The sequence below is a fragment of the Filicampus tigris genome, chromosome 10 (assembly GCF_054856515.1).
Source record: "Filicampus tigris isolate MCC_2025a chromosome 10, RoL_Ftig_1.0, whole genome shotgun sequence".
NCBI classification, from domain to species: domain Eukaryota; kingdom Metazoa; phylum Chordata; class Actinopteri; order Syngnathiformes; family Syngnathidae; genus Filicampus; species Filicampus tigris.
The window spans coordinates 19,451,937-19,477,847 of record NC_141226.1 but is presented as its reverse complement, the minus strand read 5'-3'; the positions used below and the strand labels follow the sequence as shown (position 1 = coordinate 19,477,847).

The following is a 25,911-nucleotide window of genomic DNA, read 5'->3' as shown; positions in this document are numbered from 1 at the left end:
CACCAAAACAGCCATATTTTTTTCGTTTTTGATCAGGTAAAATAGCATTAAAAACAGAATGTAAATACATGTACTATCAATACTATATACTTATAAAGTGTAATTACTCGACATACTGTAGTATTCATGTATTGGATGTGTGCCTTTAAGGGGCGTGGCGAGTGACTGGAAGAGCAAGTCTGAGTCGCTACTTGAGTGTTCTCATTTTGTGTCCAGTAAATGGCTTATAATGCATCAGCAACTGTTGCTCTCCTCCTCGCCCAAATGCGAAGGCGTAATGGTTCCTTAATGCTGCATCGCCAGTGACTTTTAACCTTGCAGTTTTAACAGTGCTGTCACTCATATACTGTATACTTTTGTGTCCTTGTAATTCTTTATACTGCCACACAACTTTCAATTTTTTCTCTGACAATTAAGCAGAATTCAAATCAAATTCTGTCCGCATGAGGTAGGTGTGCAGTCAACACCAGAATCACACACAACTTCTCATAAACTTTTTATTTTTCATGTGGCTCTCAAACATAAATAAAAAAAACAGCACAACACAACTCTTCTTTTATCCTTTAGCTTGGCACTGTCTCCCAGTGAGTCAATCATCAGAAGGCCTTTCACTGACAGATATGGTGGATGAGCAGGAGGCAAAGCGGCTGCCAAACGCGCACAGCCTCAACACAAAACCAATTGGCGCCCTCTTCACATGGGCCGACCTCCTCTGATGTGCCGCATCCCTTGTTTCATCCCTCGCATCCTGCTGCTCGTCATCTGCTCTCGTCGCCACTTCGGAGGCTCTGTTTGGGTCAGAGCGGTGGTCCGAGGGGGGACTGAAAAGGGAGCTGGAGGCCGTGGATGGCTTCGGTAATCGTATAAAAACATCTTTAAGGGAAGTCGACCCCACAAACATTCTTTGCAATGCTATTGTGATGAATAAAGTTAAACTGAAAAAATCCACCGGTGTTCAGCCACCTCGTTGGGCGGCCATTTTGTCACTTCTGTCGACTGAAAAACGACATCGCAGTTGCTCAGGTGACGACCTTGGCTTCGAAATCATCAAAGCTATTAGCATCAAAGGTCACCGCTCTCTTGAAGTGTTTCTTTTTCGCAAAATGCTCGTTTTCTCCACCTTTTGGTCAGAAAACGGTGTTTTTGGTGAAACCCAACCTTGTTCCAAGCTGATCGATAAATAATGGAAAAAGTAGAAACATACTTTCTTTTCTGGTGAAAGAAAGAGTCTACTCTTTCTCCTGGTTGACTATCTACACGAATCACACTTTCCCTGGTGGACAAGGCTCAAAGACGAGAATGAGCAAGACAATGCCGACTGAAATATCACGACTCATAAACTGTTTAACATTCTATTAAATGATTGCCGCGCGTTTTCATAAAACCAAACCTATAAAGTTCACTCGTCATCCACATGATAAGACACGCCAATGACGCACAGTGAATTACGTCATCGTGCGGCACATCATGACATCGTAGTGGATCAACGTCAGCCGGGGTTCAAATACCGAACAAACAAAATAAATCCAAACTAAACTGAGTGTGATTTGCAACATGAATACAAACAAAGCAGTTTACGTCCATCCAAGTCATGAGGTGTTGCTTTTTTTTTGTATCGGCGCAATGCATCATGGGATACATTGCTTTTCATGTGACGGGACACATCAAGGGCACAATTTAGGCGATAACCCGTAGCTCACAACACATTCCGACAGCACGACAAAGTCACGGTTTGGCGGCGCGGGAGTGATTTGTGAGCACGGCCGCACACGTACACACAGTGGACGCTGAATTTGGAGTGTGTGCGGCAACCGGGGATTGGTAGTCAACCGCGGCTCGGCGTGGCACGGTTGTGTGGCGCTGCAGTTCGGTTGGCTCAGCGCTCGCAGACCAAGCCCTCACCCCTTGCCCGCAGCGCTTCTGTGAGGACCTTCATGAGAGGAGCCTTTGTTCCGGTCCGGCGGCCGCATCAGTGACTGAATGAGCAACAGCGGTGGCGGCTTTCTTCAATGGCGGCTGTTTGTTTACACCGGCCAGTCCCGTCATAGTTCATTAGCAGCCCAGCCCACCGACAACCTCTGATGTCCTAATGGCCAATGAGTGCCTTGCTGCCCATCGCCCAGCATTTGGGAATGGAGGGGTGCTCTCCCCCCTCGGCTCACGCGTTCCCACTAAGGCACAGTGCACATTGCGTAGCCGTCCATGTGCGCACACACACACACACACACACACAAGCGGTGGGTGGGGAGGCTTGGAGGCGGAGTCCTTTCATCATATGGACCACGTCCGCGAAGCGGCAAAGACGGCTAGCTTTGCATCACAGAGATGTGAGACACCTGCCGCCCACACACGCACACCGAGGACAACAACGAGGACACGTGCGTTACTCACTGCTGCCATCTGCTGACCATGTGGATAAAAGTATTTTTTCTAGAAACTTTTTTCAAAACGTAACTTTCATTTAGTCTCACTTTCATCAAGAAGTACTATTAAATTATTGCTTGAAAAAAAAACAAAAAACATTTATATCCCTGTCCTGGCTTGTGATTGTCATAGGAGATGACATTATGTGTGTGGTGTGCTGTGTTGGTCATCTTGAGTACAGCACGCACTATATGAGTAGTGAGCTTCACATTGTGATTTTTTTTCCTCAAGGTTTCTCAGATTTGACAAATCTTAAAATGGAAGTCAACCCCCAAATTTTTGTTACAATAATGTTTTATGCTCCTCCACTCGTCTAAACACGGCATTCTGATTAATAATGTGTTTGTGGAATATGAGTGAAGGAGTAAAATCCACCCGTTTTTGTCTATTTTATGGCCATTTTCTCACTTGCTGGCAACTGTAAAATGACATCACAGTTGCTCGGGGTTCAGGAGACGACCAATCACGGCTCACCTGTTTTCTGAAGCTGAGCCATGATTGGTTGTTATCTGAGCGACAGCATGTGACAAAATGGCCATAAAATAGACAAAAACGGGTGGATTTTACTCCTTCACTCATATTCCAGAAAGACATTATTAATCAGAATGCCGTGTTTCAACTGGTGGGCCTGCATAGAACATATTCTTGTCAAGAAAATTTTGGGGTTGACTTCGTATTTAAGTAAAAAATTGGTAAGCATATACCCTGCTTTGCCTTTCAAAGATGTTCTCATTTACTAACCTCCTGAATGGCTCTTCCCAGCTTCTCTTGGCTTTTCACAACTCTCCTGAAGGAGACGCACACACAGGTTCATTCTTATTAATACAGGGATGCCTTGACTTGTGAGTTTAATTTAGTCCATGACCACGCTCCGAACTCAAAACACATTTCTCAAATCACCTTTCAATATTGAAAAGAATGAAACAGCCAGAATGCCCTGTGATGTCATTTTCAGTCGACAGCAAGTGACAAAATGGCCGCCCCTTGAGATGGCTAAAAGAGGGTGCATTTTGCTATTTAATTTATATTCCACAAGCTCAATATTAATCAAAATGCCGTATTCCAACTAGCGGGCCTGCGTAGAACATATTCTGGAAAAAAAAACACATTTCGGTCGACTGTCGTGCGCATCTGTTGCTATCGATTCTGACCAAAATATCATCCATATCGTGAAAGACTCGTACAGCGGGTCACTCAGGATCACAAACGCCAAATACGGTTTCAAAGCTAACCTGTGTATTCTCCGAGCGAGGCTGACGGTGAAGTCCGCGGCGCAGTTCGGCTGGTATGTGGACGGTACGACGAGGTACGCTCCGAGCGGAAGAGTGCAGGACAAGCTGACATCCTGAGTGAAGCAGTGGGGAACGCAACTGGCGACGGGGTCCTCACTGGGGACGGAATGACTTTGCTCCACGGCTGCTATCTGCATAAAGCAGGGGAGTCATCCACGTCAGACTGAAATGTCAGTGTGAGACGAGCGAACGGGTGTTCAGTCACCTTATAAATATGGAAGCCGATGGGGAGCAGATCAGCGTCGGCACGATCCTGGCGCAGGTTCACCTTGACGTTGAGGCCCGGCAAAATTGGCTCGTCACAAACCGTAAATGGGAAGCAAGGGTTCTGCACGTGGGATGAGAAGTTCCTGCTTCCTCCGGCAGATTTTCCTACCACCCACGAGCCCCGGAAGTGATTGCTCTCCCACTCTCCGTGTGTAGTTAACGGCAGCAGAGGTGCTGGGCTCTTCAGGGCACTAAGGAGGGCAGGTTTCATGACCATAAACAAATTCCTATTAGTACAATACAATCTCTCATTTTCACCATAATGAGGCCACCTACTAACTCGAGATATTGTTAAAAGGAAGTCAACCCAAAAATATTCTTTACAAGAATACATGTTCTATGCAGGCCCACTAGTCAAACCCTGGCATTCTGATTAATATTGCATTTGTGGAATATGAATTAAGATGCAAAATCCACCCGCTTTTAGCCATCTCAGGGGCGGCCATTTTGTCACCTGCTCTCGACTGAACGTGAAATCACAGGTGCTCAGGGCTCAGGTAACAACTAATCGTGGCTAAGCTTCAGAAAACAGGTGAGCCGCGATTGGTCGTTACCTTAGCCCCGAGCAGTTGTGATGTCATGATCAGTCGACAGAAGTGGCAAAATGGCCGCCCCCTGAGATGGCTGAAAACAGCTGGATTTTGCTGCTTAACTCATATTCCTCAAACGCAACAGTCATCAAAATGCCATGTTTAGACTAGTGAAGGCGCATAGAACATATCATTACAAATATTTTTGGGGGGTTGCCCCCTCTTTAATGAGGTAACCCCCCCAAAAAGTGCTTTTCTGGAAAAAATCAAAAGGACATTGAAAAGTAGACCTCAAACTTATGAACGGCAGCGCATGTATCTTGGCATCACCTGACGGATGAGGTAGAGGAAGAGAAGACCCTGATGAGGAAGCGGGCCTCTGCTCCTGGCTGGTAGGTGCTGGGGATCACAAGGTAGTGTCCGGGCTCCAGTAGCCCGTGGAGCACCACCTCCCTCTGGTGTGCGTGGCAGTGACTAGAAGCACATGGCGGTTGGTCCAAAGTACGGCTCAGATTAAAACGTTTCTTCTCCACCTGGCGGGAGAACAAAACGTTGACGCCAAGCCACACACGCGCGACTTTCAAACATGTGATGGCACAAACCTTCCACATGTGTAAGGCGATGGCCTGGTAGCGCTGGCGCCTCGCGTCATCCTCGAGGGCAGTGTCTGCAAATTGTCTTGGCTTCCTGTGCTGCAGCAGACACACGAGAACCTCGCCGTTGGCGCACATCTGGAGCCAGAACTTTGGGTTAGTGCCGTAGCTGCTGCTGTTTCGACTTCCGCCGGAGGAGAGGCCCTTTCGCCAGCGGCCGGGCAGGTGATGGCGGTGAGGCAGCGGGTTTCCTGTTTGAGAAATGATTGGGAAGGTCAAGTGAAATATTGTGGTACCTTGATTTATTTCTTGAATTATGTTGCGTGACCAAGTTCTTTACTCAATTTACTATAGAAATTATAATAGCAAATACATTTTCCACATTGAAAGGATTATAAACGCCCACCCAAAAAAGTTTTTTTTATAAAGCAAAACAGCATTGTATTGCAAAAAAAACCCCAGAAAATAATGAGTAACATCTGTGTAATTATAGTAGATGCTGTACTAGCTGTTTGTTGGATGTGTGCCTTTAAGGGGTGTGGCCAAGTGAGCTTCCAATAATATGTTCTATGCGGCCCCACAAGTCTAAACACGGCATTCTGATTAATATTGCGTTTCACCCATTTGTATCCATCTCAGGGGGCGGCCATTTTGTCACTTGCTGTCGACCGAAAATGACATCACATTGGCTCAGGGGTCAACTTGCAAACGTCACATGACCAAGCCCAAAAAAAAACAGGTGAGCCTCGATGGTCGTTACAGTATGTTGACTGCGCAATTGTTTGTCACTTCACTCAAACAGCGATGTACCTGAGCTGAAGCTTGCTCGTACCTCAAATGTTTGCTTGCGACATAAAAACCCCCCCCCAAAAACAACAAAAAAAAAAAACAAGCAGCAGCTTATAACTCTATAAACTCAGGAACTTATACGTCAATGTATCACTGTAAAGTACAAATAGGGACCATTGTAGTGAACAAGAGAATTACCAGTGTAGATACTTTGCAGATGTCCCTCCTCACTGATGGGATAGCCTACTGTGACATCATCAAACTGGGACAGGAATTCTGTCTCATCCAACCAGAAGTCCCCCTGGGCCGCCCTGGCTTGAATGTCCAAAGCATCGACTGAATCCAGCGAACGCCATCCCGCACCACTACATAGAAAGAGGAAGACTGAGCAAATGAGCTGACCTAAAACAAACCATGTATAAAACCGTTGAACATATCGGATTGTCGGACACAAACATTAACTGATAATCTTTCGTGTGCTCACTGCATCATCTAATGAGAGCCAATACAAGTGCTGCATATATTTAACAAACAGATTATGCAAGGGTGAGGGCGGGCTGATTCATTGGCAATTCCAAATTCTGTTGAGAGTCTTGAGGCAATTGAGGTCAAATAGAGAGCACAACTCTTTTTTTTTTTTCACCTTAAATAATTCAAATGATCATTTAGCCCTGTTGCTGTACCGGTGGTGTTTGTGCCAAAATAAAAAGGCTCACCCCTCTGTCCAGGCACCACCCCAGCAGCACCTCCCCCAGGGGTTTCTGATCCTGAACAGTCGCACTGGGCTTCCTGCCGCCGTCTTCACATCCAGCCACTCCATCACGGCCATGGCATGGTGCTGGCCCAGCTCGCTGTCTCCTAACAGCGGGTTACGCGGCCGATTAAGATGGTGCCATGAACATGTGTTCAAGGTGCAGAAAACAACACACACCTCCTGGGATGCTTTGAGTGGAGCAACTGAGCGCACAACTGGCTCTCACTGGATATATGACGTCCAGTTTCAGCCTTTTCCGCGTGGCCCGATTGCAGTTCTCCTCTTGTGTGTGCTCCGCCTCCTCTGAACCAAAGTGAGACAAGCTCCAGCTCTCTGCAAGACCCCCGGTCAGGTCCACTAAGGCCTCAGACACCTGGCCGGCCCACAGCTGCTCATAGGAGCCGTGGTGTCTGAAAAGCAAAGAGTAGAAATGGGCTAGCTGTACAATTTGATGTCGTAGCCATTTGTTGCCAGGGATGAGCAAGCGAATGATGGAATCAATGGCACCATTTTGTGCACTCCATTTTGCCTCAAACACATCCTGATGCAATTACCGGTAATCAACACTCAATTCCACACAATCAACCGACTTCGTGCATCAATTTACTAAATACAGTAAAGCTATTACGACCAACCTTAATCAAGACATACTGTACACAGCTATTTGTAAGAACTTGGGATGTAAAGGTTCATTGAAAATTGATTTAAAATAGATTTGAACTGCTTAATATATGCATCGATGTAAAAAAAAAAATTAAGAATCGATTTGCAACATCTGGTTTGTACTAACATAAATGCAGATGTCCAAAGTCAAATTTTTGATCACAAAAGGATTTGTAATGATAACAGTCAAATCTGTTGTACATTTATTTATTTTCATGTTTAGTTCCGGCGCTAACAAAACACGGATAAGACAAAAATGTAGTTAATGAAAAGTATTCATTTTCAAGGTTTTTTTGCAAAGTTGAAATTTGAGCAAAACATGGGCTTATACAAATATTTGAGACCAAAAAAAACATTGCTCTGACTGATCAATCCAGGATGGGCTGCTTTGTAATAAAAAGAACTGACCATATTTGGCCAAACCATTTCTGGACATGCTTTTTTTTTTTAATAATGCCATTATCTGGCTACTTACTTGGCATACGCCTTCTCCAGCAGAGCCACCCAGAAGGCAGAGGCGGCGTGGCAGTGTGAGAAGCAGGGAACTGAATCAACACAAGGCAGGCGGTCATCGATGGTCACGTTTGTCCAGTGTCCCTTCTCCCAAAAGTGAAAGTGAAAAGATCCTCTGTACTTGCTGTCACTCCACAAGGGCTGGTGAGGAGGAAAGACCTACAAAAAAAAAGTCGCAGTAAGACATTTAAATAAGAATCTAACACAGAAAGGCTTATTGTTCTCACAATTGTAGATTGTTTCCTGTACCTTGTCCAGAAGATGTTTGTTCTTGAGCAGCACAGAGCATGCGCACAGAAACCAACAGTCTCCCAGCAAGCCTTGCTTGGCATGGCTCAGGTGGATGTTGTCAGGGAAGACAACTGGTGACCGGCAGATCTCCTGAGAAGAGGTAAAGGAAAAATAATAATAATAACTGCAATGATAATGCGGTGATTCTCAAAATGTGGTACTGTACCACTACCAGTACGAGGGTTCTTTCTCATTGTAAAACCTTTGTACAATATTCTAATTCATCAAGATGTACCAGCACATGCAACAGTATAATTTGAAAAATGTCACCAACACCGACAATGAGGGGAAAATCCCAGTCGCGTTGCACCCCTGGACTGGGTCTGACCTGTGGACGCAGCCAAGTGATGTTGCCCTGCAGTCTGGAGATGGGCGTGGAGCTGTCACAAAACAGGGACGAGTCATCAGAGGGGAAGTCCACGTCCTCGAAGAGACCACCGCTATCACCACACACTGTCCTTTTGCCTGCCTTCATGGCTCCAACCTGCTGTATGGCGAGTCCTCTCAACCATCACCTCCTTCAAGACCATTCCACTTGCAAAATTGAACAAATAAACAACAAATTACAATTCGTGCCTTTCAAATATAGTCATTACAACGTGTCTATGTTCTCTCCAATTGCAGCTTCTAAAAGTCACCATTTGCTTGTATTATTTCCAAACATTTATTATTGTGTGTAAATGCCAAATTATGCGTTGAATGACTTACCATTTGTGTAAAGCGATAACACGCACACTATGAGTGATGTCACGTCAGTTTGTACTGGTATGTTATTCAGGCTGGTGTGCACACTAGCTTGCGACTCGTGAAACATATTTGCCCCAAGAAGCGCGAAAACCGTGGCGTTTTCACTCTCACCTGCTTCGAGCATCTTCTCCCTCGTCGCCATATCATCATAGCGGCTAACTTGCGTTAGCGTGTACGCTCGAGATGATACACCATGTCCGCACAAAATCATCTTGTTAGGATTTAGGAGTTGTTGTCATTCACGGAATTTGTACACTGTAGTGTGAATGTGTCTCAAAGAGTACAGTGTGACATCGCTAAGTGTGAACAAAATACATGAACATAAAATCACTTCCGGTCGGACAGTTCATTCAAAAGGTGCATCCTTCCTGTGCTGTTCAACACTGCTGCCACTTACTGTTGGTGTGGTGTATGACATGTACATTTCCCCCAAAAGGCATCGAAAGGAAAGGGACGTTTTACGTTTTAAGTCTAGTTGAAGTAAAAGTAAAGTCCTTTACAATTCCTATTGAGTATCCAGTATATATACTTGATTTTTTTAAAAGCAAAAACTTTTCATTATTTTCTTTATTGTGAAATTATGCAATACTCGTTTTGAATAAAGAAAAACAACTTCTCTGCATACAAAAAAAAATACAATAAAAAAATATGTTAGTATTTAATAAAAATAATTTCCGTCATTCCTTACTACATATTTCTCGCGGGAAGACAAATAATGCGGAAATCGATGATGATTGAAAAAAAATACACCTTACACCTTTTTTTCCGAAGCCGGTGGTTTTTAGGCTGGCACAGGGCACAACATATTCATCACTACATAATACTTGCAGCCGACTCCTTATTAAGGACATGCATGGGAAATATCTTGCTTCTTCACGTCTGTTACGTTCTTTCATATTAAACAACTCGAGGGTGAACAGTGTTATGAATGGGCTTCTGTGTGGTTGACATCATATAATAATAATACTGTATACTGTAATTCTCCCCAAAAAATTAAACATTATATGGCATTCTACTATGATACATGCATGCATGTTTGGCAGTAGTTTGTGTAAATGGAAATGTCAGCACTGAATTTGATTTTCTACCTGTAGCCTCCATCTGTCGAGGCCAGTGACATTTCATGACAAGCAGAACAATTAAATGCTCTTCCACTAGATGGCAGAAAGTACAATCAACCTGTTTTGCCATTCATACAGCACAGTCGTAGCACTGAGTTCAACTAAACAGACCCAGCTTTGACACAAAGTAAATTGAGACGAGATTATAATTACTTCAGTGTATATACTGCTCATGACATTTATGTTCGGTGATGTGCTGCGAGATTTTTCCAGCATAAAATCTGTGTACTGACTCAATAAAAGATGGGAGACAGTACCATGACAAATCTGAATTTGACCCGACCTCATGATTGTCCTTGCACTCGAGAAAGAAAGTGAACACTAGGTGGCGGTGGAGACACACAAGAGACATCTTTCTACTGGCATTTGTGAAAACGTGCGTGTGAATTCTTTTTTGTATGACTTGGCTGCATTTTCCTTTCACGATCCACGAACAGGTGTGAGAACCTGGAAATGTTTAATGATGTTTTGAATGTGATGTTATAAATATGTCAAATCCTCCCCATACTTCCATACTTTGCTGCTGGCACCGCCATCAAAACTGAACAAACGTTTTTTCGCCTGTCGCATGAACCCATCCCCAAATGACAGCCAGGACTCAGGAGGCACGCTCATAGCCACGGTTACATCACCTCCATTCTTCTGCACCAGCGCGCAGAGTGCTTTTTGATGAATAATACAGAGCGACTGCATGGCGAGAGAGGACGGTGGACGTTATGGCTTGGCTCGCTTGATGACAGCGGGATGAGGGCACGTACCATTAGAGAAGTCATGTACAAATACAAATACTCACAACGGAGTGTTGGAGGTGTGACTTTATTTCAAAACAGGGACACGACATAAAATAACTTGTTTAAATGAAGACGGGGGAGGAGGGTTTCTCAAACTTTGTATAAAGGCCCTTTGCAATATATAAATATTATTCAGTAGTGCTTTTCTTTCAAAATTAAGGAGACCCCCCCCCAAAAAAAACCTTTGAACAATAGTGAATACATAACAATAATAATAATAGGTTTGTTTTGATGGAAAATATGCATTTTTATGATTGACCACCAACATTTCAATAGTAGTGTATTGTATGCCATGTCATACCATAACACTAACATATATTGTGCGCCACATAAACTAATGGTAAGGATGTATCATGTTAAGAGAATGAGCTGAACAAGTTTGAGAAACCCTAGTTTACGCGCGCACACACACAGGAAACCATGTCACGGAAGTCAAGCACACACAATGGGACGTCCTCAATCGCGAAGTCCAAAATGACCCTGTTAAAAGCTACACCGGAAAGCCTATGTTACAAACCCGACTAATTCTAGCGTTTAATTTGTTCCTCTGGTCCATTACTGCCAACGTAAGACAGGCTGTTAGCATGGAGTTGAGCGAGCGCACTGTGTAATTAGCACACAAAAAAAGAGAGGGATGCAACATCTGAAGGAGAAGAGGCTCCAAATGATTACACATTCACTCTGCTTCCTTCCCCCTTGCTGCACACACAACCGCCAATTAGACGAGAGGTGGATGAGGAGCAGCCAGAAGTCTATTTGTGTCGCTATCTCTCCTGCTCCCCGAGACTCCCGGTCGAAGAACATAGAAGTGAAAAACAAGAAGGAAATAAAGGAAGAAATCACAGCCTTTTACATCCGGTTGGACGGATCTGGGCCACAGTTGCACTCATTGTTCAGTGAGCTTTTCTACACAGTCCAACCCAGCGACAGCAATGAATGTTGATTGTGACCTTTTGGGTCGGAACCACAGTGTGACTCTTGTGTGTGCGTGTGTGTGTTGCAGGGGGTGGGGGGGGGGGGGGTGCGTGCCATCAGGATTTGCATGCGCCCACTCGCCCGCCCGTCATGGCCGCGGGGCATTCTTGGCTCTTTGCTGACGTTGTCGGGGCAAACCTCGGGGCACAGTCAACGGTCGATGGTTTCTATGCGATCCATACCAAACTCACCGACAGCGTTGAATGTTCTCCGAGGCAAGCGGGACGGCGGCGCTGAACAGGATGTGGCTCAAACCACAGAGGAGGAGCGGGTTATGACTCATGCGCGCTTAAACAGGAATACAAACTAAGACACTTTATTGCATTACAGTGCTCCCCTGCTATATTGAAGATTTTTAACCAGTCGTTTTTGGCGGGGGTTTACAATATACTGTACAGTGGAATTTTGTGAGATGAAATGATAGGGTTTGGTTGAACATTTTGGTGTTTAAATATTAAATGTTTAATCCGCTTTTGTATTATGTGTCAGTTTGAGAATAAATTTCAACTGCAAGTTATAAACCGCTTGAAGCAAGCACGCTTGGCACCTTATTTGGAGAACCGAGTGAGCGGGAGAGTGAGAATGTGCTTTAAAAAAAGGTCTACTTTAAAAAGTGTGTTTTAGTAAGTTGAAATGTGTTGAACGCATGCGGAAGGGATCCATCGAAAACAATTCTGGGGTCTCGCGGATTTTTCACCAAATTTCGGGTGGGTATGGAACGCATCCCTCGTGATAAACGGGGCTTCACTGTATTGCATTACCACCACGTTACCGCCAGGATCAGAGATCTGTGAAGTCTTCAATTTCATCTTCGGAGCAAAACCGGTCGACATCTGAAAAACACACAACAAAGAAGATTGTTTTCACCATGAATTGTTACAGCAATTGTTAAATTGAGAGCATAAACTACAACCCCTAAACAGGTGAACATCATTTCAAAGCAATTTTAAAGCACCGCCTATCAAAATAAAATGCTTACAGATCATTTGATGATGAAACTGATGTACTCCAACTTTGACTCGCTGGTAATGTTGAATAACTGAAATATTTGTGGTACTTTATGGTAATTAGCTAAGGAAAAGAGTGAATGAGCTACTGTGAACTACCTCATAGATTACCAATGTATCGGTTTTTTTTGCCATTTTAATATTCATGAATTAATTATCCCTTGTAAGTGTAAAAGTTTTAATGCTGCAATGCTGTTATTGCTTCACACTTGGGATTGGCATAGCAATCGATGAATTGCTGTATAAGAATTTGTATTTTGTGATTAATAACGTCTTGAAGCAAAACCGTCTTGGGAAGTGAGTCAACATCCATGAGAGGCTACGGAACAACATTCCGACCAGAACGTTCAGAGAGAAAGTAAGAAATTCTCACATTCTATTGACAACGTTAAAACTCCATACCGACTTTTGGCAAAGTAATAATAATACAGTATGACCAATTGAAACTAGTCAATGTTTGTTGTGTGACTGGAGACGGGAAATGATCAAAATCAACATAAATGTCCTTTTCACTGGAGAGTCTTCGGAAATCTCCGCCCAATACATGTTCTGTCCTAATAAACACCATCAGGCGCGACGTCGGTCAGAATCATATTTAGAGAGCGTCATGGTTCTTATGGACGGATGAAGCCAGGAACAATGCTGCCATGTCCTGCCGCGCAGCCTGGCCTTTTCATCCGGTGAGAGCTCCTATTGTCACAAGCGGGCTTTCGCTCCGAGGGGAACAACAACTATCAGCAGTGTCACCCACCCCGCCCCGCTGACGTCAGGGTGCATGCAACGCGCGTCTCTGAGCATTTGTTACCCCTCTTTTTATCGGCTTCGGTGGCTGATGCCAATGGGAGAGGGGGGAGGGGGGCGGGGGTGAATCCATTACTCTGCTGGGGCGGGAGGCAAATGTCAACCCACAGCGCCAACATGCTCTCCGCCCCACGGATGAGAAATGCATCGCGTTATTGCTGCCATAATTCAGAAAGCCATAAAGGAGAGACAATTGGCTCTTTGAGTTACTGCTTGGGCGCACACTCTCCCTCTGTTAATACGACAGAGAAGTACATTAGCCTATAGGAAGCTGCATTTATGGTAAATAAAATATTAGTGTAAAACACTAACTGCCTGCCGGATGAAAGAAGGTTTTCATTACCTCCGCCGAGCACGGAGGCAGAAAGGAGAGTGGCATTGTTTTCCATCGTTAGTTAATTGCTGCAAAAAATTAGCAGTGTCGTGTCAAAACTTGACTGCAATTTTTCCATTCCAATGTTGAGAGGTGGCAGAGCAATTTTTGCGTCCCAGTCCAGCATAGAGTAAATGAACAATCACGCCTTCGCCTTACTTTGTTGAAAGTCGCTGTTGCGGCTTCATCTGCGGTACCTTAGCTTTTATAAACGTATGTATGAATGTATGTACGGACAGCGGTTACAGTGTTTCGAGGGCGGGGATCATAGCTAGCCCAGCATAAATGGGGGAGGCCAAACTGTGGGGCTGCAGCCTTACAATCCAGAGCTCGTATCGCACACTCACACAGACCGCACATGTACACACACACACACACACTTAAATGCTATATTGATGGAGGGAGATAATCTTTTGAAATAGCAGATAATTGCACCATATGGCGAGCAGGCGGGCCACTCCTGCCACAGCCCATCACTGACAAACCACCATGCAGCTTGCCGGTGCTATACTCGTCTATCAAGTGCGGCACCAGCAAACTTTTCTCTCTTCCCCGGGCAAGCCACTCCAGGCGAGCGACAAAAGCGGTTTGGGAAGAAGTGGGCGGGAAGAGGCGTCAGCTGCTAGACAAAATAAAAAAGGTTCTTTTTGTTCCCAACAATAAGCGATCTTTGGAGCGCTTCCGCAGCTGCAGCCAGATAGGCTTTCATTCGCAACTACTCCTTTCCTCAACCGGGAGGAGATTTAATGTGGATGATAACATTCAGGGGGATTAGAATCATCTTCCAGCGAGAAACGGGGACACAAGTGGGAATTAGCAAAAAAGAAACCGTTTGTAGCACTGTGGGAGTGGAATGAGACCGTGTGCAAGTAGGCAAATCCTTCTTCATAGAGTGGAAAACAATCTGTACCGCGGCACTGCTTTACTTCCAATTTGTCCTAATTTCCTATTTATTTTAGTTTCAGGTAACTGTAAGTAGTAATCCTGAAGTCTCTTAAAACTCTGATGACCAATGTTCCAAGTTTTTGTTCGACTTTTCCCCCGGATCATTTTGCTTGAGCTCGTTGTCCCACTTTGGTGCATTTGACTTCAGAGGTTCCACCGCATTACTTAAATGAATGATTTTCATTTCAAGCAATGTCAAGGTGATAAATATCTGGAGTGACTTTCGGAAATCCAAAAATGTACTTCCTCAAAGGGTGCGGCCATGGCCAAGGGGGTGGGAAGGACCGGGGTGCGCGTTGTTTGTCTCTGGGGTGGTCTGATGCAGAAGAGGGCGAGGTTTTCAATGTAGCGCCATGTCCAGTATATACTGTACATTTGCACTTAATGACTACCAGACCTGCAGATTGCCTCAGGGGGCCTCATACGGCCCCCTCACCCTCCCTCACAAAATGCCTACACAAGCATATGCTTCATTTTAAAGGCGGGACGTTGTCTAAATGCGCCTGAGCTGCTGCTCCCAGTGAAAATAGAACATAAGCCACAGTTTTCATAAAAGACGACCTAAATATTCTAAGTATGTGAAGTAATTACAGTCTGCGGTTCCTTTCATCCATATGTAGCTCTGGCTGCACACCCTAAGGCAAAACTGCACAAAGACTTAGCCTAGCCTGACCCATAGTACAAAAACGACCAGGAAAAAAAGGAACATCAGTCAAATTGTAAAATGATAAAAGTACAAAAACACAAAGCCTAAATGCTGAAGTGGGGTACGAACATACCAATAATCAGACCCGGTTTCGTCACTTTCTTTTCTTCTCTTCGGATCAGTTAGAAAAGGTCAGATTGTCGGATGTCTCTAAAACAGTGGTACTTTTTACACCAAGTGCCACCTAAAAAAAGATTTAAGTACAATTTACCATTAAAAAAACAAGAGGCAAAAGGCAGAGGTTATGTTTGTAAAATTTACAATATCAATATTTGATATTGTTAACCACTGTAACATTATGAACAGTATGAATTACCAGACAAGCTAACAGTTAGCCTAGCTTCTTCTATTTCTTCTTTTTGCTGTCCCTCACAGGCCAGTCTTGGGACAAGAAAGCTCAAAGAAAAGTTTTGCCTACACAGTTGTTAGGCTACTTTAGATAAGATAGCGGTTAGCTTAAATCCTTCCATTTCTTCTACTACTTGTATTACTCTTTTCACGAATCACCACGCTGCCTCTCAAAGGGCAGTCTTGGTACTACGATTGACATTGTATGCAGTGTTGGTTATCTCAAGTGCAGCGCAAACTATAAGAGCAGCAAGTACACACTTATCTATTTTTCTCATCCTGTGTGAAGTTTCTCACTATATAAAAAAAAAAATCTGTCACAGTGTTAAAAATATTTATCCCGCTAAAGGGGACAAATGAACGTTGCGAGACACATTGTAACACAAGGTGCGGAGTGTGCTCAACAAGTGCGACGACAAAGGCTGGTGCCTTGGGACTGATTGGCAGGGTGGGGTCACCGGGTGACCCCCGACCTTTTTAACCCGTGAGGAATGCTGTCGTGCTGGTGCGCGTATTGTTCCTGCCTCCCCGAGGAGACTCGGCCATGCATCAGATGGATGTGAACATAGACCGTTCCTGAGAGCTTCTTCGTCTTCTTCTTCTTGAACGCCCCATAAAAAAAGCATCTCTTTCTTTTGCCGTAATCCTTCCTTTTCTGCTCTTCACCCCCAGATTTGCACTAACAAAAGTTATCAACAAGTCTGAGAGTGGGCTGTTGTTGTGCGTTTCGTGTGCACATGCATGCAGAAAGGTCACTGACCTTTTTTTTTTTTTTTTTTTTTTTCTTTTTAAAGGGAACCCAGAATGCAGATGAAAGTGCTGAGAAACCTTCAGGCGCCGTGATGTGTTGCCAGAGGAAGTCAGTGGTGCGAGAGAGGAGGCTGACAGACGACAGAGGCAGACAGACAATTACCGACCAGGTATGTCTACCCATCTAGGGCTGGTCAGAGGAAATGGAAGAATTTATGATGTCATAAAAAAGTGGCAGTAGAGAGGTGCCGGAGAACAGGTTGTCTCTGGAGCTGGAGCCATAAAAAGACTCCTGCGGTTTCCGCTCCCCCCCCCCGATGACCACATGAGATGATAACAGTCCGCCGGAGCGCCAGTAGCTCAGTGCAGAGTGCATAATTCAACAGGGAGCATGTGATAATGTAGGGCAAGGATTGATAGGGATTCTTAACACTCAAATCTTCTATCATCTATCACAGAATAAACTACAGTTACAGTCTGTAGTGCAATCCTTCGCCTTCGCTTTCATAGATGCCCACACCTGATTCCTGTAATTAAGTTTTAGGCTTTATCCAATGAGACACAAAAAGCAAAACCTTCAAAGCACACAAATCTGGGATCTGCGCCCGTATTCAGATCCAAACCGAACGTGCTCCAAATTTCCCACAATTTTCTTGCCAAATTCAGTTGACTGCGTCGTTGCATCGTGCAGGTGAAAACGTAAGCTTTCATCTTTTAAACATATTTTTTTACATCCCATTTACTAGCATTACTATTCAAAACATACGACGGAATACAGCATATTTTCTGAAATTCTCAGATTTTAATGGCCAATTTCACACGTAATCAATATTAACATACTTGCATGAAAGGACCATTTTATTAAATCATCCTTATACGGGCGCCATTTTTAACTTAACTTACCGTCACAATATCAGTAAAAAAACAAAAAACAAAACAAAAAAAAAAACAATGTCCTTGCTAAATATTGTGTTTTTTTCCTGTCTGTGTAGATTCTCAGTCATCTGCGTCATGGAAATCGGCAAACTTTGAACTGAGGCTTCGGACTCTTCTTGTTATGTTTTTCTTTTTTTCCCCAAAAGTTCAAAAATGACATGGGCAATTTTGCTATTAGGCTAACAAGATGTACCTCCTGTATTTTATATTGAAACACATCTGTCAATAAAAAATAAGTGCAAAGTGACTTGTCGAAGACCCTGTGTTAAATTACTTTAAAAAGAAACAATTACTATCAACAATTACCGCTTGTATTCATTTGCTTTTGTCTCATTAAGATAGCAACAACTCAATCTTGCTCCAGGTTTAAGGAAAAAGGCTATATGAAAATGCTCTGTAAGTGATGTCAATTACCCCACTGCGAGGACACACTAACTCATATACACACCGGCGCGCTTTCTACTCAGAGAAGTTTCTAAAAAAAAAAAAAAAAAAAAAAAAGAGAGAGAGAAAAAAGAGAAAGGTGGTTATTTGCTCTCCAGCCTCGCTAAGGAGGGCTCCCATTGTAAAAAGGAGTGGCTGCACACCCCCTTTTCCTTTCATCCCTCTGCTGGAGGCACGCTGCCTTTGTCTCCCGGAGGACTGAACAAGCCAGCTCTCCGTTATGCCACACTGGTCAAATACCTGGGAACTACCATCGGCCCAGTGGGGAAAAAAGGACAAGTAGGAGGAGGAGGAAGCGGGACCGTAAGAGACGTGGAAGGGGGTGGGGTGTAAGGTGCGAGTTTGTGCGAGACTGGACGGCGAAAAGGGATACAAGCTGTTATTACATCTCCAATAGGAAGGAGGAACGAAGAGCACCTGCAACCAAACAACTATTACAACCAACATGTTTAGATTTTGCCCCCCCCCAAAAAAATATATCACCACCAACATCTGCTTTTTTTTTTAAAGTTTTGTCTGTTATTTGAGAAAAGTAGAAACCGTGCGGGTAATTAGGATCCTGCATCCCCCCCCCTTCCCCAACCCGCCACACACTCTCATGCCAACTCAGCAGTACAGCGCCACTTCCTGTACATGAGGGACCGTACAGGGGTGAAGTGAGTTGAAGTCCTCCCCAAAGCGACCGCAGCGAGCCCCGATGTAAAGCTTAACGTTTCCAGTCTGCACAGGCAGTGTGGGCAGACAGACCTCTCTGTCACACCTCATAAAGCAGAGCTCAAGCAGCAGGCTTGTTTGAACCCGGGGGGCAGAGGGGGGGCGGGCGTGAGTTTGGCCGAGGGGCTGTTGGTGCAGGGGGCAGATAAGGCAAAAAAAAAAAAAAATGGACAAAAAAGGAAGAAAATAACAAGATGTTCAAGCTTCCACGTTGCACACAGAAAGATGAAAAAATTCCTGCGTTAAGGCTTTAATTGTATCCTCATTTCAAGTCTGTGTCTAATTGTCAAGAGGAGAACGAGGAGCCATCCGTTTATTTTCAAACAGTCCACAAAGAATGCCTGTCATTTCCTGGCGTTCCCCACTTCCATATGAAAGCCCCCCTTTCCTTGAGGAACAATGTGAAAGATTCCCAAATTTCCACGGGGAGTTTCTTGCGTGACCGCATAATAGCGAGCGTGTTGCGACAGGGCCCGAGAGCGCCCGCCTGCGCGCGGACAGAGCTACGCCGCGCCGTGATTAAAGCTGCCGCGGCGTCTCGTAACAACCTGAGAATGTCGGGCGACTTTTATTGGGCACGGACGCGGACCGAAAACCGAGAGCAGATGTTCCAAGTTTAACGGCTTTCGCTCACCTCCCGACCGACGGGCCCCTGAGTCGCGGGGAAATCACACAACCCACGGCGTAAGAGTTTCTTAATTAAGCTAAAGGAGCGCCGGTTCAAATGTCAAACTCTGTTAGGCCCTTGAAAGCCACCTGGCTTGACCCTGGCAGACTTGAGCCTGTGGCTAGACATAAGGTCGGAGGTCAGCCACTCATCTACATGGGCAGTATGCCACGACGCCTAAGGCGGGGCACGCGGGGGAGGGGGGAGGTCTCCATTACCTAACTTTTCCATTTACACAGGGAAGCACTAAACACACATATGGACACGGATTCCTGTGAACTCGTTGACCGTCTGACATAATTTACCTGTGAGGGCCCTCGCGCCATCCAAGTGGTCTTTGTTAGTGGCCGCCCCACGCATGCCTGCCTTTTGGGGTCCCTGGATGAAGTCTGGCATGGGAAAAATAGAAAAAGAAAAACTCAAGTTTGAGGTCTATTTCCCCTTTTGGTTCATGCATCCCACCGGGCGTCTTTGCTTTGCAGTGTTCTGTTGCTATATTGCGGGTCATCGCTTGCGTGCCTTCGATATCATTTCTGCGCTTTTACAGGATGCTTACTTACTGTAATGTCCTCACATGTAGGAAAGGAGAGCCATAGACGTCTGTGCTTTTGTCAGCCATTTATTGAACGTCATGAGAACACAAACACACTCACGCGGGAGCTGCTGTCGATCTCAGCTCACACCCCGACACTCGCGCGCGGATGTCACATGCTACTGCACCATGCCGCACCTCTTAAAGGCACATAATACACTGATACTATGTATAAAAGTGCAAACAATAAATCAAATATCTTCAGGGCAGATCATTTTTTTAGAGCCCCCAACTGGAACAGTCCCTTTCGTTTTACTTTAGACCAGTTCTTCTCAATTATTTTCTGTTACCTATAGATAGTATGATTTGCCTTTGAAATTGTTAAAAGTACGCCTCTGCATTACATTGACTGTACCCTTATTGAGATTAAAGAAAAGAAAAAAGAAAGAAATATATCCATCCACTATCAAAACCGGGATCAACTTAAAACAAATAATAACTGTACTAACATTGTTTTGTAGTCTCTCTCTGCCTTTCCTTTCATCCCTGTTTAATATTATCCATGGTGTCGCTTAAGGGTGTGTTGGCTGCGCTTCATAGCGCCTGCTCTGTGCTAATGTACACATGGTCGGTGCCAGAAAACCCGACACCTTAGAGTTAATACTCCCTTGTGCACACTCTGACAATGAGACCGCCACCTACTGGAGTGGGTGTGTAATTACACGTTATTCTAGTACGGCAAAAAACCAAAAAAAAGTGTCTCTGGGGCCACACATGCCCTCCCTGGCATGGGACTGTTCCTCACCATTTTCACTTTAGACAATAGATGACATTTTACGTTAAACGTAAGCTCTGTACTTTTGATCGACCTCCCTCACACTGTGTTTGTTTCTCGCGCTGGTTGCACTCTGGATTGTAGCGTGAAATAACGGCATTTGCGCCGCCGCTGGGCGTATTGAATGGCATTACATAGCATTATCGCACAATATTTGGTGGAAATGCTGGAGGCACTACTAGGGGTACAAATGGCTGAGACCAAAACATAACAGAGTATATCTGACTGACACGATTGCCTCGCGCATTTCTTGCTAGTACGTTTTTATCAACAACCGCAAAAAAGAATTTTAACTTGCATTTGACGGGAGTTAAAGTGCCTTGTCTTGCTTGTCTTGTTTTTGTTATCACCGTGGATCGGTTGAGCCGGCTCCACACGCATCTCGAAAGTCTAAAGTGGAAGTCAACCCAATCATTTGTTTTCAAGAATATGTCCTATGCAGGCCAACTAGTTGAAACAAGGCATTCTGATTAATATTGCGTTTGTGGAAAAGGAGTTAAGCAGCAAAAGCCATCCGTTTTTTGCCATCTCAGGGGCCGGCCATTTTGTCACTTCTGTCGACTGAAAATGACATCACAGTTGCTTGGTCCTTAGCTGAGCCCTGAGCAACTGTGATGTCATTTTCAGTCGACAGAATTGACAAAATAACTGCATAGAACATATTCTTGAAAAAAAAAAAGGTTGGGTTGACTTCCACTTTAAGAACCTTTAGTATTGTATTTTCTATCATTTTCTTGGGCTTGCAATTTCGTGCTCACATACCGTATGTTTACAGTCTGTTCAAATTTTCAAAGGGTAAAACTAAAAAGAAAAAAATGCCCTCTTTATTGCAGGTTTTCACCTATTGTAGGTGGGGCTAGAACATATCCCCCGCAATAAAGGCGGTTTCACAGTACACCTCGTCCAGTTGACTCTGAAATAATTCATTTAAGCTTTAGTGCCTGAAAAGTCTGAGGGAAGGGGCTGGGGAAACGATGTTTTTCTTCCTTCTCATGCATGTGTTCAATAGTTGATTGCAGCAGGAAGTGGATCTGCTGGGACTCATGCGATGAGACTCCCTGATGCAAACAACATTAGATTTTCACGAGCCGGAGCGGCAGGAAGGTTTGCGGAAACAACTGCGGCGGCCTGCGCTTCAGAGCCTCTCAGCTGGATGAAACTCCTCGCACGTGATAATGGGCTACATTGGAGTTAGCATCATTGCTGCAGCGGGTGGGGACAGGATACGCCAGCATCCACCCGTGACCCCAAACTGTATTAAAACAGATGTGCGCTAGAACATCCGCTGTGCTCCAGCAGGGGTCTTTGCCATGTCTATCTACAGCGGAACCTCCAACATTGAACGCCAAGAAATTGTTCATCCAAATTTTCCTAACGTTCAAACCATGATCATGCTCGGTGGGCATCTCAAGAAGTGTTTCCCTACCTTTGTTGAGGCAAGGCACATGGTTTATTTTACATTAGGATCAGCACATGACTAAAATGCCACTAATTATATACAGTACAACTGTATATGATTAAATCATGATATATGTACATACAAGTTCATTGTATGCCATCTAGTGGAAGAACATTTTATTGTTCGGCCTGTCACTATACGTTGCTGGCATAGATAGATAAACAAATATGAATTATTTGTAGTAAATAGCTAATAATTTTTCGGACCAATTAAATGAAATTGGATGATTGGAACGAGTGTAGCAATAATGTCCAGAGGAGGAAAAGTGCGATGACAACCATCAAATCGGAAATTTAACTTCAACATAGATCTAGCTTCTCCATACAAGAGCAATGTAATTCATATAAACTACATAGTAAAACATAAAATTAATTTTACCAAGTAATTGCTACTGTAAATGTACTTTTATATTACCCTTATCAATTCTGCAGTACCTACAAAACGCCACTAGGTGATAAAATCAGAAAATTCCTCTTTCCATTATGCGTCTTCAACTGGGTGAGTCGTTGTACTTTACTTCAGTTGTATTACACAGTTGGTAACTTCTCTTTTGGCTGAGTTATGACAGTTAGGAGTCAATACAAGTTTATGAGGACAGAATATAATAATTCACTTTACATTATTTCCTATGTGAACAAAAATGTTGAGAACAACATGGAAGTCAACCAGCGCATTGGACTTTCCACTGCAATTAACCCAGTTGTGTTTTTTTTTCCTTGTGCCGTTCGGCACGCTAACTTAAAAGGAAGGGTTTTATTCTCACTCAACGCCAACATAGTGTCGTTTCATTAAATCACGCTGTGTTCAATGCACTGTCTAATGCAATGCCGCACTAAGTGTCTAGACCTACTATATTCCAGATGGCAGAAGAATTTATGGACACTGCCTCATTAACTGTAAGGCATATTAGTGCTGAGAGACAAGGCCATTTAAAAAAAAAGGAAGCTGTGTTGCTGATGATTGCAAAGTGGACGCCCTGTTAAAAAAAAATGGCAGTCGAGCCTTTTCAGTGTTTTCGGATGCGCAAAGACACTTTGTTCAGCTCCATTTTTGTCCTCAGACGTTGCTGCATTATTGCAGGATACAATTCATTCCGTGGTTAATATTTGAGAACATTTAACACAGCAGTAGTATTCTTGCACGGTTATAGCGAGACACACCATGCGTCATGGCGTGGTCATAGACGGGTGGTGGCTCTCAGTGATCGCTGTCTGCTGTTCAGGTGTGTGTGTGTGTGTGTGTGTGTGCGTCTCTCTCCCTCTCTCTCTCTACGTGTGTGTGTTTGTGTGTGTGTGTGTGTGTGTGTGAGAGAGAGAGAGCAAGAGAGAAAAAGAGAGAACGAGAGAGAGACAGAGAAAGAGAGAGAGAGATTTTCCCCCTCTTAGCAGAGTGGGGTGCTGCTATAATGTCGATACAATGACAGATGGTCCGCACAAAGCCGGCGCGCATTGTTCAAGATGAAAAATAATAGCCTCCATTTATCAGCCGTTCGCGCACTTGGACACTCGAAGGGAAGCACGGGAGTGAAAATTAATCAAAGTTAACACTCTTCGGAAAAACTTTACACGCATGCATCTCTTCTTCAACATGCACCACGCGTGGACGCTTCTCCGGAAGCATCGGAGAAGTTGCAGCGTGGCTTATTAAATGTCTGATATTTTCCACACAGTCGCGCGTTCGCGCTTATTAAACGATATAGATTTAGATATTTTTTTTCTGCTGTTTTTTCTAAAGTAATAATAATAATATTTTTTTAAAAATCCCACACTTATGCGCCACATTCCACAACAATTTGACCACAACCTAATTTTCCATATCCCACTAGAGTCATGTGCACATACTCACGCCGATCGTCCAAACGAGCACAATGTCCTCCACGTTCCACGAGTGACGATTCTCAGCCTTCTCCGTCCGGGAGCAACTCCACACCGAATGAGCGCTGGTGCCCGAAATCCACGCATGACGTCTACTTCGGTGGCTCAAGAAAAAGGGGAGGGCATCCGGTTCGCACGGATCACCAGGAGCAACGCGATAGGCTGGCGGGGACATAGCTTGACAAGACGCGCGATTCCCATTGGATGTCCGGGCGCAAGGGGGGCGGGGTCAACTCCTGTATTATTCAGGGGAAAAGCGGGTGGGGAGAGAAGGAGGACACTCGGTTAGCGTGCCCATGTATGTCTGCAGACAATAGCCTGCCTCATACACATTTACACAAATAGAAGCATCACACACACAGCATGTGTATAGTTGTTATTTAATGTGTAAATCCAATATTCAGTTTTTCTTTCTGCAAATATAAGACATAAAAACTACAAAAACAAAAGGACATTTTCAAATCAAAATGCCCTTTAAAAATGTGGTGGACTAACCCCTTTCCACATGTCTATAAATAAATCAAATAGCCGCATTAAAAGCATTCAAACATAAAGTGTGTGTGGCTGTTATGACGCTTGAAGTGCAGAATTGTCCGCACAGGAGTAAGGGAGGAAATGGTGCATGGATAATTCTCTCTTCAGATCCTCTAGTGAGAGAAAAGCTCTGAGCTTTTTTTTTTTTCTCCTTTTTTTCATGTTCCTCTTCGCACATCGGTGCTGAAGCTGTATGTGTGGATGCAGTCCCAGGCCAGCCCATTTAAGGAATTTTTCCCCCATTTGCAATGCCGTGAATTAAAAGCTCAATCTACCCACTGTTGAGGGGTGATTACAGTTCTGTCACCTTTAACCTTCAGGCCTCATGAAGCAGCACAAAGCGGGTAAGTGTGAGGAGACGTCCCATCTTTTCTGACGCGTATCCATGGTGATGGAACCCATCTATCCAAACATCACCTGTGGGGCAAGGAAGCACGTGGAAGCTGACCCCAAGGACTGCAATGAGGCCTTTTTGGGGGGAGGAGATGCTAAAAAGGTTGCTAAAGTGTCTCAACAAAAAAGGGCGCATCATTTGAGGATTGTGTGAGTTTGACAGAAAATTTGCATAACGGGTGGGAATGATGCGCTCAGATCTACAGCAACTAGATTTTTTTTCCCACAGCAGTCTATTTTCAAACATCCAAAAGAGAGGAAAAGCCTTTCAAGATCCTTTTCTCTCGCTCTTCTTAATTTAGACACAGTCTCAAAAAAAAAAAAAAAAAAATCACATTGTGTACAAATTCCACATTTGGTCACGTTCGTGTTGTCCTTCAATTTACAGGTTGCATCCTGTCACAATGTGTGACGTCGGCACACTGATTTCAAACAATATCAAAGGACTAACTCCGCATGTATGTTTCATTTTTTGTCCTCGTCCTTTTGTGACACTTCTGCTAAAATACAGGAGTCAAACTCCGGTCCTCGAGGGCCGGTATCGTGCGAGTTTTATATGGTTCGCTCCTCCAACACACCTAATTCAAATAATCAGCTCATCAGCAAGCTCTGCAGGAGCCTGGTAACGATCCTGCCCTCGAGGACGAGAGTTTGTCACCTGTGTGCTAAAAGAACTGCAAGATAAAGAAGGTAAGAAGAGAAGAAGAAGAAACACTCAAAGTACGCCGATGGTGTGGGAATGGCTTCGAGCACATCTAACCATAGAGTTGGAGGAACAGCCAGCCGCAGCCTACATGTCATCAAAGAGTCATCCGTCCTCCCTGCTTTTCCAGCTGCTCAAGA

At 44.3% G+C, this 25,911-nt stretch overlaps 1 protein-coding gene across 9 annotated transcripts; it reads right to left on the bottom strand.

Annotated features, from left to right (window-relative positions):
* Positions 1–483: 483 nt before the first annotated feature.
* On the bottom strand, positions 484–24,336 carry capn10 (calpain 10). Of its 9 annotated transcripts, none has more exons than XM_086042924.1 (15): positions 24,113–24,336; positions 19,747–19,830; positions 8,975–12,583; positions 8,445–8,650; positions 8,075–8,206; positions 7,788–7,984; positions 6,827–7,059; positions 6,612–6,753; positions 6,094–6,260; positions 5,116–5,357; positions 4,844–5,046; positions 3,922–4,174; positions 3,657–3,847; positions 3,166–3,211; positions 484–850 (listed from the first exon to the last, which is right to left on the bottom strand). In XM_086042924.1, the coding sequence occupies exons 4-15, from the start codon at positions 8,589–8,591 to the stop codon at positions 590–592; spliced, it is 2,214 nt and encodes a 737-aa protein (XP_085899050.1). In that variant the 5' UTR covers positions 8,592–8,650; positions 8,975–12,583; positions 19,747–19,830; positions 24,113–24,336; the 3' UTR covers positions 484–589. The 9 variants fall into 9 exon arrangements, with proteins under 9 accessions (XP_085899050.1, XP_085899051.1, XP_085899052.1 ...); XM_086042925.1 differs by having other exon boundaries at positions 24,109–24,230; XM_086042926.1 differs by lacking the exons at positions 19,747–19,830; positions 24,113–24,336 and adding exons at positions 15,656–15,766; positions 15,899–16,561.
* Positions 24,337–25,911: the final 1,575 nt, after the last annotated feature.